This window comes from Dipodomys merriami, unplaced genomic scaffold (assembly GCF_024711535.1).
Source record: "Dipodomys merriami isolate MVZ:Mamm:240054 unplaced genomic scaffold, mDipMer1.0.p SCAF_163, whole genome shotgun sequence".
Classification (NCBI taxonomy): domain Eukaryota; kingdom Metazoa; phylum Chordata; class Mammalia; order Rodentia; family Heteromyidae; genus Dipodomys; species Dipodomys merriami.
In genome coordinates this window covers 1292921-1309939 of record NW_027202971.1, presented here as the reverse complement: position 1 = coordinate 1309939, position 17019 = coordinate 1292921, and the positions used below count along the sequence as shown (strand labels likewise).

General features: G+C 60.8%; 1 protein-coding gene across 1 annotated transcript in view; it reads right to left on the bottom strand.

Moving 5' to 3' along the window:
• The window catches only part of LOC138828763 (transmembrane protein 132B-like), a 141910-nt gene that overhangs the window by 84206 nt on the left and 40685 nt on the right, over positions 1-17019 (bottom strand). The window contains exon 2 of the mRNA XM_070024893.1: positions 1257-2145. Within this exon, the coding sequence (XP_069880994.1) occupies positions 1257-2145 (889 nt within the window). The remainder of the gene's footprint in view (positions 1-1256; positions 2146-17019) is intronic.

Sequence of the window (17019 nt, the reverse complement as noted above, 5' to 3'; positions counted from 1 at the left end):
TAATGGGAGATAACAGTCTCACAGGCCTTACTGCCAAAGCTGGTTTCAAACACTGTTCCTCAGATCTCAGCCTTCTGAGTACCTAGGATTACAGGTGTGAGCACCGGCGCCCAGCTCCGTGAGTTTTCTGTTGTGAGTGACTTGACATTTCTCTCTGTGGCTCTCAGTACTCTCCTTGTTCTATTTACTGTTTCAAATATGGCAGTGGGGGGGGGGTTCTATTCTGGTGTGGCCTGTTGTGTTTTCTAGAAGCTTTTTATAGCTGGATGGGCTTTCTTTTTCAAGACGTGGAGAGCATTTGACTATAATTTTATTCAATAGATTTCCTATGACTTCAGATAGCACTGCTCCTATGCCTACGATTCATAGGTTTGGTCTCTTAACAGAGTCCTGCCATTCTTGGGAATTCCTTTCATACTTTTCCAATCTCTTTTATCTTCTGATTTTTTTTCCGATTCTGTTGACTTTATCCTCAACTCCTGAAATTCTGTCTCCCACTTCATGTTCTCTGCTGGACAGGGTTTCCAGTGTATCTTCACCTCTATGGCTTCAGTGTTTGTTAGGATCTCTGTACCTTCACAAGCATGAGCCACTGGCACCGGCCATAGTTCTGGATATTATTCAATGCCACGTGGGTGGTACAGAGCACACATCTGTGGGGGCCTGTCTCAGCACACACACGCCCTGCCCAGCATAGCCAGGTTCTGCCCGGCATAACAGCACAGAGGGTTTGACATTATCAGCTGCTGCTCATTCCAACATCGAGCACAAAGCATGGTTCTGACCGCCTTCTCAGCAGCATTCGTTTAAAAGGGGCTCACGGCTGCAAAGACCTTTCTCCCACCACTCACAGACCCCAGTGCCCTGCCACTTCCTTGAACAGAGTCACCAGGAAGGGCAGGCCCTGTCCTCCAGCCTCAGTGGCCTCCTTCAGCAGGTGGGTGCAGCCCCTGGAGCTGAGCTGCTTCCCTGCCTCTGTGGAGCCTGATGCTCCTCCTCCCCACCCCGTCTCCCTCCAATGACATGCGTGCACATGCGCACGCGCGCGCACACACACACACACACACAGGAATGGAACTCATGCTCACGATTAGCAGCCATTGGGTAAGTCCTGCTCTGCCAGCTAGACTAACATCCAGCCGCGGGCCAGCTTTCACAGATACTCAGCAGATGATCACCACCCATTTTATTCATTGATGACTCCAAGATTACACAATCGCGCATGTCCACCCCATCCGACCCAGCAAGCCTCTTACCGAAGAGTGAACTGCTCTGCCACAGAGCTACTGGCCAGAGACACCAAGAAGGTGGCTGTGTCTCCTTCCCGCACGAGGTTCAGAGGGACGGACAGAGCGACATTCTCATCCAGGCTCACCAGGGACCAGCGCAGGTCATCCTGAGTAGGGTAGACCACCACGCTGCCGATCCTCTCCCGGGCCGGGAGCCCCTGCAGGGGGCCATCCTCCAGGTGGACATTGTTCTCCCACCTGCCCTCCTCCTGCAGCGGACACTGGCCAGCCTCGTCGGCCGGGTACAGGCTGAAGAAGAGCTCCATGGCCGTGCCCCCCAGCAGCGCCGGGATCTCCTCCTCGGGCTCCAGGTCCAGCCCCGAGCTGAACCACTCGGGCAGCAGCTCCAGCTCGGCCACGCACAGCCCAGGGGTCCCCTGCAGCCGGCAGCTGGCCGCCACTTCTCTGGCCTCTGGGAAGGCAAACATCTTGACGCAGGGAAGGTCATCCCCAGCGTCGCGGTCATCCCAGGTCGCGCCGGCGATGTAAAACAGAGTCTGCACCTTGGGTCTGTTGGAGTAGATGGAGGTGGCCAGGATGTGGGATTTCAGCTTCCAGTTGAAGGGAAACCTCTCTGTGCTTCCAAACGGGGTGGGGGACAGCATGAGGTCCTGGGGCACCATCTTCTCCACCGAGAAGGGGCCGTAGCTGGCGTTGATGACAGGGGGCGACCAGGCTCGGTAGATGAAGAGCGACTCGGCCCGGGCCTGCAGGCTGGAGTTCCGCATGAGGTCCTGGTTGGCCTCCTTCAGGAAGAACGCCTCCTCTGCGCTGGAGACCTGAAGGCTGGCGGGGAGGTACGTGGGCAGAGAGGAGAACTTCTGCGGGCTGTCCGGGGGGCCTCGACTCTCGGCAGCTGCGTGCGGAAGGAAAAGAGACTGGCGTGAAGCCCAGTTCTGGAGCGCAGTGAAATAAACACAACCGGTCTCCATCACCCCCCAGGAAGACATGCTCTGGCCACGCCATTCCCCACGGCCGGCCACGCCATTCCTCAAGTCTCATCATGACGAGAGTCCTGTTATACACAGCGCAGAGGGGAAGGGCTCCATTTTCCACTGATCCAGTGGCCTTGTGTGAACAGCCTCCTGCACAGGGGGCAGGCACACTGCCTCCATCTGTTCTTGCAAACGCCCGACCTCAAGGTCACGCTCAAGGTCATGGCCGCCTTCGTGGCTTGTCGCCCTGCAGGGGGCAGGCCTCTCACCGTGGGTGAGGTGCGTGACGTGGGCCTGTGGCTACAGAGCTGGGCCTGAGGCTCAGCATTCCTGACACACCAGAGCGGGTACCAAGGACTTCCCCCAGAGGGGCGCTCCCCAGCACCCTTCAGCCCCGCCAACACAATGAAGAGCCCAGTGCTGAGCCAGAAGACAGCATGGAGCCCAGCCTCCCCAGGCCGGGCGCTGAACTCTGTGCCTCAAATGTCCTCATTTTGAGGCAGGACGCACGTAGAAAGTCAACCTCAGCGGGTGAGTTTGCGCATAAGAAGCACTGAGAACTTGCTGCCTATGTAATACTCCATCAAAATGTGGACCTTCTAATGGTACGTCTCATCTTAACCCACACTAGAGGTTGACTGAGGAGACTTACACCCTGTTCTTCTACAGAGGAACATGGCAGCTGGACAAATGAGACAGAGCTACATGGACAAGCTTGAAAGCCGACACTGCCGCACGGCGAAGGTGTCCGCACAGAGCAGCAAATATGCCAAACAGCCAATCAGAGCATGTCCCCCCAAGGTGCTGTGTCAGAGCTCTGATTCCCCCCCACCCCCCCCCCCACAGTGAGGCAGAGCTGGGAGGCGGGGCCTTCTGGGAGGAGCGGGGTCATGGGGTCGTGGGGTCGTAGGGCAGACCCCCGGGGAGAAGGATGTCTTTCCTGCCAGAGCTGAGCCACGCCACACCCGCCCGTAGCCCCCAGCGCTCCTTCACCTGCACCTGCTTGGCTGCCAGCCCTCCCCCTTCAGCAGAGGCAGAGCGGGTGACACGGCCACCGCCACCACCTCACTCCCTCCAAGCAAGCCTCCAGGCGACCAGGATGAAGGCCAAGGAGGAACCCGCCTCAGGGAAAGGACTACACCGGGAGACCCGCCCACAAACACACCACACCACCCGACAGCTGCAGGCTCACTGGAAACAGGACTGCCACACCTGTCCGGATGGCCGCCGACCTGTGCAGATGCGCGCACACCCACCCACGTGGGCTTCTCCCAGTCAGAACCCAGACCCCGCCCTCCTCCCGAGCTAACCCGCAGAGGCTGGGCACAGCCAGGCTCAAGACACAGGGGTGCGGGCGCAGAAGGAGCCCGCTTTCTCTACAGGGGGGGGTTCCTGCACAGCCTCCCCGGGAGCGATCTGTGTTTGGATAATGCCAAGCAATAGCAAAGCTGGCTCCCATCTGAAAGTACAGGTGAGTGCCGGCCTGTGCACTGGTGACAGCATTTCGGTCCTCTGAGGGCCACAGCATCCCCCCAGGACCACCAGGCTCTGCAGAGACCGGGCCAGAGATGTCCAAGGCTGAGTGTAAGTTATTCTTATGTGTGTATAAACGCAGAGGGAAATTGAAGGAAATGCAAATGTCAGTCTGCTCCGTTTGTATGCTAGGCCTGCTGATTCCTTTATCTTTTATGTTGCTATTTTACACTTCAAGACCTGATTTACAGGAAACAAAGGCTGGCCCTGCCTGTTTACGGCAGGCAAAGTCTCCCTTTTGTCTGACACAGCCCCACAAGGCTGACGCTCGGCCCCACCGTAACTCAAGCAAAATGTGGTACGGCTTTTGTTTGAAAGTTTATATGGGAGGCCATAAAGATCAGCTGCCAGGCGTCGCTTTGTCCCTGAACAAGACTGTGACAGACAGGCCTTCAGGGGTACTTTATGAAGCCCTGAGACAGTGTCTTCAGAAACTCAACGCGGGGCCTGCACGTCCCTCCCTGAGCCTCCGGGTGTATACAGGGGTGCTGTCCCCCCACCACCCGCTCCCCAAGGGACTGCCCACCCTGTGCAGGGTGAGCCGCCCCGCCAGCACTGGCAAGGGCACTCGATAAAGCTCTGGCGGCCTGCCACCGCCCCCAAGGAGCCCAGCAGACTGTGGCCACAGGTCTCCAGGGAACAGAGGTATCAGGCAGACCCCAGGAGGCTGCCCAGCCCTGACTGCCAACAGCGATGCTAAATGGGCCAAGGAAGCCCCAGAGAGCTGGGGCGGGAGGGAGCGGGGCTGTCCCGCGCGGCCGTCCGTGAGATGCTGTCGGGACACCGAGGCCCCTAGGAGCCGACGGCATCGCCACGGTGCTGGGTCCATATGAGCCGTGACGGGGCGCCGGCCTGCTTGGGGCTGGCAGGCCCTGGGTCCCCAAAACCGAGACAGCGGGGCAGAAGCCGCTGCCTCCCTGGTGCCACCTCAGGCAGAGCCTCGGGGGTTCACTTCTGCACCCAGCGGGAGGCAACGCGAGCGGGGACAGCCCCACCGAAGGCTGAGAGGGGAGGCGGGAGTGGGGCAGGGCAGGACGGGGGGCCCGGGACCCCCGAAACACGCCCGTGCTGCCGCGTGGCCCACACTGGGGCTCCCCGTTAAGCTTCACACCCCTCCCCTGAGCGGTCGCGCCCTCCCTCACCCCGACGGCAGCCCAAGGTGCTCGGCGGGTGCCGACCGTGGTGCGAAGGCGCTAGGCTAGTACCCACGGTGGCCCAAGTGCAACGCAGGGACCAACGGCCAGGACAAGCAGCAAAGGCAGTTCCGTGGTGACAAAGCCACACGGACGGAGAGGAACTGGCGGGATAGAAAAACCGTGCTCCGCCTATGCTCTAGAAGATTCTCACACACACCCCTACCTTGTACCTGACGACTGTCTTCCAGAAGCAGCCAAGGTCCTTGGAAGAAGAGGGAAGGGGGAGGGGGAGGGCGGGGGGCTCTGAGAGGCCTGACCCACCACCAGAGGCAAACGCACAGGTTTAGGGCACAAGGAGGGGTGCTGGTGCCCTATACCACGCCCGCCACGCCCGCCGTGCCCCGCGCCCACTGCGTTGTGCTGAGACAGAGCTGTCTCCAGCACCCCACAGCCCCCACGCACCTGCCTCCACTCTCAGCCAGCTGGGAGGATGAGGTGCCCACAGGGGCCCGTGCGTGTGTGCATGCAGGGCCTGGGGGACACATGTGTGTGCTCGTATGTAGTTTCACGCTCAACTCCTGAATCCATGTGGGCCGGTTTTGGTGTCTAATACACAGACTGCGCACCCTGCTTCAACCAATGGAAGGGATCTTCCTTCGCCTCCCTGGAATTCCAGCTCTGAGTCTCGGGGTACCCACACATTCTGGGCTGCTCCCCAATTCACAAACACCCACTTACGCCCACTCCTCCATTTATTTCTGGGATGAGCGACGGCCTCTCTCCTCAAGTTCTTTTCCCGCTTTTCCCCTCCACTCCTGCGTGACCCCCCCCCCGCAGCCCCGCTGTCCCAGGGACACCTTGCTGTCCCCGGGGGGTGCCCCGCTGTCCCGGGGGGTGCCCTGCTGTCCCAGGGATGCCCAGCCGCGGCTGGCGGGCAAGCTGTTCACTTGGTAACAGTGATCAGACCCACGTACCATGGCCAAAGCCAATGTGGGCTTTGTTCCTCCCCAAACTCACGGCCGAGCCCCACCCAAGGACCTCATATGCAGCCACACTTGGGGACAGGGCCTTCAGAGATGAATGAGCCGAGATGGAGTCCCAAGGGTGAGCCCTGATGCAGTGTAAGACTCGGGGTCTCCCTGCAGAAGGGTAACCATGTGACTACACAGGAAGAGGACAGCCCCCTAAACCAAGCCAAGCGGCTCCTGAAGGAGTCATGCCAGGCCTGGCCCTGGGGGCCCACATGTGCCATCCTAGCTGCTCAAGAGGCAGAGCTCCACGAGGAGGTTCAGAGCTCCAGGTCAATCCAGGCAAAACAGCTGCAAGACCAGGGCCTGGGATGTAGCTCAGTGGCAGCCCTTGTCTAGCAAGTGCAGTGTCCTCAGTTTGATCCCCAGTACCAGGAAACAAAAATAAAATAAATAGTTTAAAAGTTGCCAGACCCCCACCCCCATCTCAATGGAAGAAGATGGGCAGGGTGGTGCTCCATGGCCCTCCCAGCTACGCCAGGAAAGATAAACAGTAGAACTACCATCCAGGCAGGCCTGGGCCAAAAGTGAGACCCTCTCAAAGGTAGCTAGGTGCTTGTGACTCACACCTGCAATCCTAGCTACTCAGAGGGCTGAGACCAGGAGGACCATAGTTCAAAGCCAGCCCTGACAGAAATGTTCTCAAGACACTATTTCCATGGAGCCATGCTGGACTCGAAGCGTGGCTCAAGTGGTAGTCTGTTGAGAATGAAAAACCTAAATGGGAGCAGCACAAAAATCAATCCATAAAATAACCAAGCAAAAAGCGGTAGAAGCATGACTCAGGCAGTAGAGCGCCGCCTAGCAAACACAAAGCCCAGAAGTTCGAACTCAGAGCTGTGCCTAACTGTGAAGCCAAAATGACAGCTATGCCCTCAGACAGTGAGGGAGGGGAAGATACCGCAGCTCTCCAACTGGGCGGAGCCAGGGGCTGGATGGAGCCAGGGGCTGGGCGGAGCCAGGGATGGGCGGAGCCAGGGGCTGGGCGGAGCCACGGGATGGGCGGAGCTAGGGGCTGGGCGGAGCCAGGGGATAGGTGGAGCCACACGCTGGGCGGAGCCAGGGCTGGGTGGAGCCTGGGGCTGGGCGGAGCCATGGACTGGGTGGGGCCATGGGCTGGGCGGGGCCAGGGCTGGACGGAGCCAGGAGCTGGGCAGGGCCACGGGGTGGGCGGGGCCACTGGATGGGCGGAGCCAGGAGCTGGAGGGAGCTATGGGCTGGGCGGAGCCCCGGGCCGGGCTGAGCCTGGGTTCCAGAAGCACCAGGCGGAGGAGGAGCGCGGGGTTCATGGTGGGCGCGGGGCTCGTGGCGCCCCCGCGGCCGGGGGCTGCGCGGGAGGCCTCTGATGGCCGCGTGCTCCTTTCCGGGCGTGTCCATTCCACGTCGGGCCCTGGCGCAGGTTAGAGAAGGCGGGAGGCGCTGAGTGACGCTGCCGGTCAGCCGGGACACGCGGGGCACGCGGCCCCGGCCGCCGTCCCAGCGAGCCTCCCCAGATCCGACGCCCCCGTGCGAGGGGACGCGCGAGGTGCCCCACCCTCCCCCCAGCACGGCGGGGCCACGCGGAGACGCGCACACGCGTGTCGCCGCACGCCCGGCTCGAGGCCGTGCGCCTCGCAGCCCGTGAGAGCGGGTCTCGCGCTGCCACACTCAGGACGCACGGATGCGCACCGAAACTTGGTGATCTTGTGAGAGCACAGAGATGTCAGGACACCGGCCTGAGGTCACAGAGCAGGCGACGGGCAGTGCCGCGGCCTGCTCCACGTGTCAGCACGGCAGAGACCCGGGGAGGGACGCGGGCCTTCTGCGGAAGCACTGGCTTCTCCACGGGGAGGGCGGGGGTTCACGAGAGCCCGCGGCACCTTTCCCGCCAAGGCGGCCAGGGCTCGTTCCGTGACCAGCGGGTGGGAGGCGAGGCCGACACTGAACTGCCCCCCAAGGTGGGGCCTGAGCCCGGACCCCACCTGCCCACCTGCTGGAGGCCACCCAGCCCCGGCTTGTGCGGCAGCACCGCCACCTGGTGGCCGCCGCTGACAACGCAGCCACAAGAAGCTGCCTCCCTTAGGTTGCCCGGCCCGGGTGCTGGCCGGGCCCCGGGGTGCTGGCCGGGCCCCGGGGTGCTGGCCGGGCCCCGGGGTGCTGGCCGGGCCCCGCGCTGCCTTCCAACGCCCACCCATCTCGTGCCCACAGCCTCGTGTGCAGGCCGAGGAAACCCAACTCCAGCCGTCCCGGATTCGACCTGCCCAGTTCCCCACCCACACTGCCCCCCAGCAGGTCCTGGGGGGGCCTTGCAGGCACCGCCCCACGAGAGACCAACACAGCCTGCGTTGGCGACGGGAGGCGGTGAGTGAGCGCAGCAGCACTGCCACCCAGACGGCGGCGCCCGGGACCGTGGGGGACCGTGGTGGACTGTGGTGGACCGTGGTGGACCGTGGTGAACCATGGTGGACCGTGGTGAACCGCGGTGGACTGTGGTAGGAGAGGAGAGGGACTGAGAGAACAAACTAGAATGAGCAATGCGCTGGGCTCAGTCTTGGAGGGAAGAGATGCACTGTGCTGGGGCGCACTGAGTTCCTGACATGCGCGGGTCCTAGAGGTCAGAGTCAGAAGCCAGGGGTCCAAACACCTGTGGGCTGGGGAGCAGCCTCACAGTAGAGGGGAGGAGGCGGGGGGGGGGGAGAGGGCATGGGTCACAGCCCTGCGGGGACATGGAGAGGGAAGGGGGTGGGGACAGGCCTAGGTGCTGTCGGAAAGTCCTGGAATCCCAGGCAGGCACTCCCATCGCACTGAAGGTTGGACCTGGCTTTCGTCACCGGCTCTGCTGGCCTGGGTGGCAAGATGGTAGAAGAGGGACAGTGAGGCCAAGGGCAGAACACCGATGGCCCTCGAAGGCCCTCCCAGGGCCGCGCCCAATCCCCTCCCGGCCACTGCGCCAGCTCCCTTGTGACATCCATCCCCTGGTCCTTCCTGGACCCCAGGCTCGGGCGGCACACCTCCAGCCTGGTTCAGATCCCTGCCATCACAGAGCCTGCTGCTGTGTTTACCCCATGGTGACAGGATGTCAGCGCGCACCCTGCTTTGTGTTCCCAGTCTCCACAGAAAACAGGTCAGCCAGGAGGGCCGGAGCCTTCCGGCAGGATCTGTAGCCTCTCTCCCATCAGTCCCTCTCAAGTTCAAAGGCACGGGAGGGCAGTGCCTGGGCCCGGAACTTTCCCCACCCCCAGCCTCTGGTGTCTCCTTCCCCTCTTGGCTCACAGATGCTCTGTCACCCGGGGCAGATGACCCCCACACACAGGGCTGGTGCAGAGCCCCTGGGGACTCGGGGTGTGAGAACACACCAGATCAGTCTCAAAAACCCACCCCAGTGAGGGCAGAGCCTGCACCACGGCCACGGGAGACAGAGGCGCCCCACCGCGCCCTCCACAGGCCCTGCAGCCACAGCCAATCCAGGAGGCGCGAGGAGGAGGCCGCATCGCACCACCACCAGGAGGACCTGTGACCTGTGCGGGAAGGGAGAAACTCCCGCCCCCGGCCCCAGCTCAACAGGACACCACCAACTAGGAACTACCTTGAAATACACAAACACACACGCCCACGGGCAAGACCCGTGAGAACACTTCCCTTCCTTCTGACACACGAGCCATCTTCCCACAGGAAACTGGTCCTGCGCTCATTACAAAAAAAAAGTCTGATCAGTACCTCCCCAGGCCACAACGCATACATCCAGATGACTCTTCACTTGCTTGGTGAGTAGACATTGCCAACATCGTGAACCAATCACTTCTCCCAGGTGGACACCTCTTCGAGGGAGGGAGAGCTGAGACACGGTTGCCAGCCCGATCTCCATGGAAACGACTCCATGGGCTCAGACCCCACGTCCTCCGGCTGTCAGGACCCGCACACGGGACAGGTTCGGAGTGGCGTCACCCAGGTACACGTCAGCCACCCCCCAAGGGAGCAAATGACAACTTCCCAGAATTCACCTGCACATGCCGCTGGCGATTCCATTCTCTGAGGATGCACCACCAGCCAGAGCACCACTGTCTGCAGCCACAACTAACGTCCAGGCTGCAGCAGGGCGTGGCTCCGGCTCAGGCAGCCCTGGTCCTCGGGACCTGTCCATAACTGATCCTTACTGATGAACCCAGTGCTGGCTGGCTCCGGGATTTCTGTGCTGTTTCCAGTTTCAGGAAGTGATAAGTAAGCAAAAGTGGAACATTTTCCACCTATCTTTTTCTTAGGCAGATAATCAGGCCTGAAATTGCTAGATCATACCCTGAGGCCTGCATAACCTTTTTCAGCATTCCAATATCTCCCTGTCCATGGTCAACAATTGACAATGTCAGTTTTTTTAGCGTGGCCATCCCTGTGTGTTCCTGTCATTTTAATTTGCTTTTCCCTAGTGACTAATGATGTTAAAAATCTTCTGTCATCAAACAATGAAGTGTAAATGTTTAAATCAGTAACATCAAAAGAAAGAAGTTCAGGCTGGACAATGGTGGTTCATGCCTACAGTCCTGCCTACTTGGGAAGCAAAGGTCAGGAGGATAGCCATTCTCAGCCAGACCAGGACACAGGTTTGTGAGATGGATCTCAACAGGAGAAGCTGGGTGGTACTGCACCCCTGCCACCCCAACTACGGCAGGAAATGTAGACAAAATTATGGTCCAGGCTGACCCAGCCTAGGCAAAAAAGCAAGACCATGTGTTAAAAATTACCAGAGCACAAAGTTCTGGAGACATGACTCAAGCAGCAAGGTGCCCGCCTGGCAAGCTCAGCAGAGCGGTGGTGCCGAGTTTCTGGCTGTGTTGGCGGTGTTGGAATGGCTTGTGCTGGCCCTCAATCAGACATACCAGGAGTGTCCAGCTGAAGCCGCACGCCCGGATCCCGGGTGGGATGAACAGAACTGTAAACGGCTTGCGGAGTAGCTCCACCACCAGAGAGGAGCCTGCTGAAAATGTACCAGATGCATTTTGGGTCCAGAGATCTGGGGATTGGGAATTGCAAATCAGAGATTAGGCGTCTGAACACCTGCTTCTTCCTAAGCAAAGTGCAAGCTTTCAAAATCCCTGGTGTCCGTCCCCACAGACAGGACTGGCACAGCTCCAGCCGGTGTGTGCGCCTGTCCCTGTGCACCCGTCCAGGGATCACGGCACTGCAAAGGCAGGCTCTGCTCTATTCGGGTGCACGTATCTCCATTTAAGTCCTCCAAACCCCCGCAGCCTACCCGGCTCCCTGTCCCTGTTCTTAAGGACAGGAATGAAAACCCACTGGAGCTCTTTAAGGAGCAAACAAACCTGTCCCTCTCCCCGGCTCAGCTCGACCCAGGTCCCACCGGGCTCCTCGAACGCTCTCTGCAGGGCAACAGGCTGGCTCCATGCTAATGAAAGCGGCCTCTTCCAAAGCCTGCTGGCAAATCTTATTAAAGTAATCCCCTCCCCGAACCCAGATTATTACAGCCACCTTTATGGCAGAATAAAAATTAATTTTCTCAGCTATAATAAGAACGATAAGAATGAATCACTTGGGACCAAATAAAGATTACAATTAGCTCCAACAGAATAAATCTAAATTTAACGTGGGCTGGCAATTTCTTTGCTCCTATTTTCTCTGCAGTGCCGGTATGAATGGGGCGGGTAGCCCGGCCTCCCTGGCCTGCCTGGCCATGTTTACGTGGCTCCCGTGCGGGGTCCTGGGAAGCAGGTGGGGTGCAGCCGGCTCCCGAGGCGGGTGCGTGCTGGGTGCAGGGATGACAGGGGTGTCCGGGGAAGGGAGGTCAGCCCTCCCTGGAGACAATGAGGAGGTGCTGCCTGAAACCAGGGTTCCCCGTCTGACCTCCGTGGCCAGAACCGCCCGGCCACCTTGCTGGCCTCTGACCTGCACAGAGCCCTGCCTTCTGGGGTCTGGCCGCAGGGGTGGACATGCGGCCCCACCCCCACCGCTGACAACCAGGAGAACCAGAACTGTGCCATATGGGCAGGGTTCAGAGCTCAGCCGGGCGGGCCAGAGTGCGTGGCATTCTCTGGGATGGGTCAAGATGAGCCCATGGCTGAGGGAAAGGTGCAGGTGGGTGTGCCTGGACCAGGAGCGAAGGCTCTGAGCCGGCAAGGCCCGAGGCCCAACGCCCGCGCGGCAGGAGTCAGCATTCTCTTGGGTGCAGTGGCTGCAGGAACGGGGCCTCCACTGGCAGGCAGCATCCTGTCAGGTCCCGCTCACTTCCTGGCCCCGCGTGGTGAAATCACAGTCCAGCCACACCCGCAGCTTGCTACGTGTTACATGCTCACCATGGCCTGCGCTGTGCTAGATGCCCTGCAGCCCCGCCCTCCTGTGCGGGTGCTCCCCAGCCCCGCCCTCCTGTGCGGGTGCTCCCCAGCCCCGCCCTCCTGTGCGGGTGCTCCCCAGCCTCATCCTCCTGTGCAGGTGCTCCCCAGCCTCACCCTCCTGTGCGGGTGCTCCCCAGCCTCGCCCTCCTGTGCGGGTGCTCCCCAGCCTCATCCTCCTGTGCGGGTGCTCCCCAGCCTCGCCCTCCTGTGCGGGTGCTCCCCAGCCTCACCCTCCTGTGCGGGTGCTCCCCAGCCTCACCCTCCTGTGTGGGTGCTCCCCAGCCTCACCCTCCTGTGTGGGTGCTCCCCAGCCCCACCGTCCTGTGCGGGTGCTCCCCAGCCCCACCCTCCTGTGCGGGTGCTCCCCAGCCTCACCCTCCTGTGCGGGTCCTCCCCAGCCTCACCCTCCTGTGCGGGTGCTCCCCAGCCTCGCCCTCCTGTGCGGGTGCTCCCCAGCCTCGCCCTCCTGTGCGGGTGCTCCCCAGCCTCGCCCTCCTGTGCGGGTGCTCCCCAGCCTCATCCTCCTGTGCGGGTGCTCCCCAGCCTCGCCCTCCTGTGCGGGTGCTCCCCAGCCTCGCCCTCCTGTGCGGGTGCTCCCCAGCCTCACCCTCCTGTGCGGGTGCTCCCCAGCCCCACCCTCCTGTGCGGGTGCTCCCCAGCCTCACCCTCCTGTGCGGGTGCTCCCCAGCCTCACCCTCCTGTGTGGGTGCTCCCCAGCCCCACCCTCCTGTGCGGGTGCTCCCCAGCCTCACCCTCCTGTGTGGGTGCTCCCCAGCCCCACCCTCCTGTGCGGGTGCTCCCCAGCCCCACCCTCCTGTGCGGGTGCTCCCCAGCCTCACCCTCCTGTGTGGGTGCTCCCCAGCCTCACCCTCCTGTGCGGGTGCTCCCCAGCCCCACCCTCCTGTGCGGGTGCTCCCCAGCCTCACCCTCCTGTGTGGGTGCTCCCCAGCCTCACCCTCCTGTGCGGGTGCTCCCCAGCCTCGCCCTCCTGTGCGGGTGCTCCCCAGCCTCGCCCTCCTGTGCGGGTGCTCCCCAGCCTCATCCTCCTGTGCGGGTGCTCCCCAGCCTCACCCTCCTGTGTGGGTGCTCCCCAGCCTCACCCTCCTGTGCAGGTGCTCCCCAGCCCCGCCCTCCTGTGCGGGTCCTCCCCAGCCTCACCCTCCTGTGCGGGTCCTCCCCAGCCCCACCCTCCTGTGCGGGTGCTCCCCAGCCTCACCCTCCTGTGCGGGTGCTCCCCAGCCTCACCCTCCTGTGCGGGTGCTCCCCAGCCTCACCCTCCTGTGCGGGTGCTCCCCAGCCCCACCCTCCTGTGCGGGTGCTCCCCAGCCTCATCCTCCTGTGCGGGTGCTCCCCAGCCTCACCCTCCTGTGCGGGTGCTCCCCAGCCTCACCCTCCTGTGCGGGTGCTCCCCAGCCCCGTCCTCCCGGTGGCACGGCCGAGGAGACCCACGCTCACTGAGGACACAGCTCTCCACCGTGGCCACCGGGACCGAAGCACCCCACGGGGTCTTCTGTCCAGCAGGGAAGCACGGGCGCCCAGAGGCCCGGGCAGAGACTTTCTGAAGCACAAGCCAACTGCTCCGCAAACAATAGCAGGACTGACAAGCAGGGATGCATTGAATTAAAAAGCAAAATAAACAACAGAATGAAGAGACCGCCCACACAACGGGCAAAATCCCTCACAATCCATTCATCTGACAAGGGATTAATGTCCAGAATATGTAAAGAACTCAAAAAATGAAGCATCACAGTAACAAATAAGCCAGTCAATTAATAGGCAAATGATCTGAACAGACGCTTTTCAAAGGAAGAAAGACAACTGGCTGATAAACACATGAAGGAAGCCGACAGCCCAGCTCCGAAGGAAATGCAAATCTAAACCACACGAAGACCCTGCCTCTCCCGGTGAGGGCAAAGACCCTCAGGAACACACAGGAGCAGAGCTGGGGGCCGGGTGGGGGCCAGCAGAGAGGGGGGAGGGGGGCCAGCAGAGAGGAGGGAGGGGGCCAGCAGAGAGGGGGGAGGGGGCCAGCAGAGAGGGGGGAGGGGGGCCAGCAGAGAGGGGGGAGAGGCAGGTGGAGAGGGGGGAGGGGGGTCGGCAGAGGGGGGAAGGGTCCAGCAGAGAGAGGGGAGGGGCCAGCAGAGAGGGGGGAGGGGCCAGCAGAGAGGGGGGAGGGGGGCCAGCAGAGGGGGGGGCAGCAGAGAGGGGGGAGGGGGGCCAGCAGAGAGAGGGGAGAGGCAGGTGGAGAGGGGGGAGGGGGGTCGGCAGAGGGGGGAAGGGTCCAGCAGAGAGGGGGGCGGGCCGAGGGGGAAGGGGGCAGGTGGAGAGGGGGAAGGGGCAGGCGGAGAGGGGGGAAGGGGCAGGCGGAGAGGGGGGAGGGCATCTTATTAACCATCATGGGAATGGAAATTAGCGCCCCCACCCACTGTGGAAGCCAGTATGGCGGTTCCTCCAAAAGCCCTAAGTAGAGCTTCCGCATGGCCCAGCACCAGCAGGTGTGCACCCAAAGGATCAACACACACTCTCGATGGAGACACGGGCACACCCGTGTTTCTCCATGTTTATTGGATCACAAGCACCAGCTTGCAGAATCAGCCTAGGCACCCACAGGCCGGTGGATGAGACAGGAGCGGTGGTGTGCGTAGCCATGGCTGTGCTCAGCCAGGAAGAAGGATCAAGTCTTGTGACTTGCTCGGGAGTGGCTGGAACCCGGCACCCCCGTGGGGTGTGAAATGAAGACAAGAATCAAGCGTTTCCTCTCATTGGTGGTGCAGGAGACAAAACCCAAGGCTATGGCAGTCAAGGGGGTGGGCAGGGGATGACAAAGGCGGAGAAGGAAGGTACTGAGGTGGACAGGCCCAGCATGTGTGTGCATGGTGGGTCTCGATGAAGCCCAGGCCAGGTACATTTAATGTAACTGAAACCGAGAGGCTCTTGGGAGCGGGAGGGGGGGCGTCCGTGGCAGGAGCCGCGCCAGGCGGGCCGAGCACTGGCCAGCAGGGATGCCCACAGGCCCTCTGAGGAGGAGGCCTCGTGACACCAGCTTTCCTCAGACACGAGAGGGACGTGAACATAAAGGGGAGGGCAGGCCAGCGGGGGAGTCTGGCTGGGAAAGACTTCTGTGAATCGCCACAAATCACGTCACAAGCCCTCCCTGCCCCAACCCTCCCGGCTCCCATCGGACTCCAGTCAGAGCCCAGGTCCTGTGCCACGGGCCAGCCACTTCCCCCTCCGCCCTCACGCTCCCACGGCTCTCCTCACTCACGCCCGCCTTACCCTCCTCTCTGCCACCTGTGCCCAGTCAGGATAAGACAAGGCACGTGCCTCCCTAAGTTGACTTAAACCCCCGTTAACCTGACTCTCCTGGGGGGTTGTGGGCTTGAACTCAGGTACTACACACTTTCTCTGAGCTTTTCTGTTCAAGGCTAGTGCCCTATCACTTTGAGCCACAGCACCACTTCCAGTTTTCTGATGGCTCATTGGAGATAAGAGTCTCATGGACTTTCCTGCCCCAGCTAGCTTTGAACCGTGATCCTCAGCTCTCAGCCTCCTGAGTAGCTGGATGACAGGCGTGAGCCACCGGCGTGGAGCAGGCAATGGTGATAGAATGTGAGAGAGACGGGGACAACAGACCCAGATCAGCACAGCGCCAGAGACGGGGACAACAGACCCAGATCAGCACACCGCCAGAGACAGGGACCCCGTGTTCTGTGGGTCGATCACCACACTAAAAGCAGCTGCCATCAGCCAGTCTTCTACCCATGAAAGAGAAAGGTAGGAAAAGATAAAGGAATTGTTCTTCAGTTCTGGGGATTAAACTCAGAACCTGGTGCTTGCTGGGCTAGTACTCTAGTAGCCCTCAGGCCACAGTTCAGTCCAACTTCATGCCCAGAACACCACTGTGAAGGCCTGGGGTGAAGACTCAGAACTGGAGCAGGGAAGAGCAGGTACCAAGGTCCTGTGGCAGCACCATGCCAGATGCTGCAGTAACTGCAGGAAGCCAGATGGAGGCAGTAAGTAGGAAGTCATAGAGATGATGGGATAGGACATTTTTGGGACCCTGGCTTTCACGGGGAAGATGGATGGCAGTGGGGGCATTGGGGGCAGAGGAGGGCGTGGTGCCATTCACACTTGACAGAACAGCTTTGGTCCCTGTGATCAGCAAGCACTGGGGTAGGGCAGGTCATCAGTGGCAGGAAGACCAGGCACGAGACTGCAGTGGTCCAGGCCAGAGGTGATGGTGGCTGCAGGCAGGGTGAGGCGGAGTGGGGAGAAGGGCCCTGCAAACATGAGAGGCAGAGCCGTAAGATTTGTTCATGGCTTGGATGTAACAGAAAAACCAAGGCTGGCTCCTGGTTTTGCAGCCTGTGTGGCTAGAAGTGTGACAATCAACAGAAACAGATAGTTGTTGAACTGGGTTGGCCAGTGTTTCATTGAGAAGGTTTGCAGCTATGATCATCAAAGAGGTCTATAGTTCTCTTCTGACAGAGACCTATCTGATTTGAGGATAAGTGTAATGCTGGCTCCCTAGAATGAGTTTGGTGGTGATCTCTCCCTTTCTATTTCATTGAAGAGTTTGGAGAGTATTAGTTATTAGTTCTCCTTTGAACACCTTAAAGAATTCAGCTGTAGCTAGGTGCTGGTGGCTCACCCCTGTAATCCTAGCTACTCAGGAGGCTGAGATCTGAGGATCACAGTTGAAAGCCAGCCCCAGCAGGAAAGTCCATGCCACTCTTATCTTTAATTAACCACCAGAAATCCAAGTAGCTCAAGTGTTA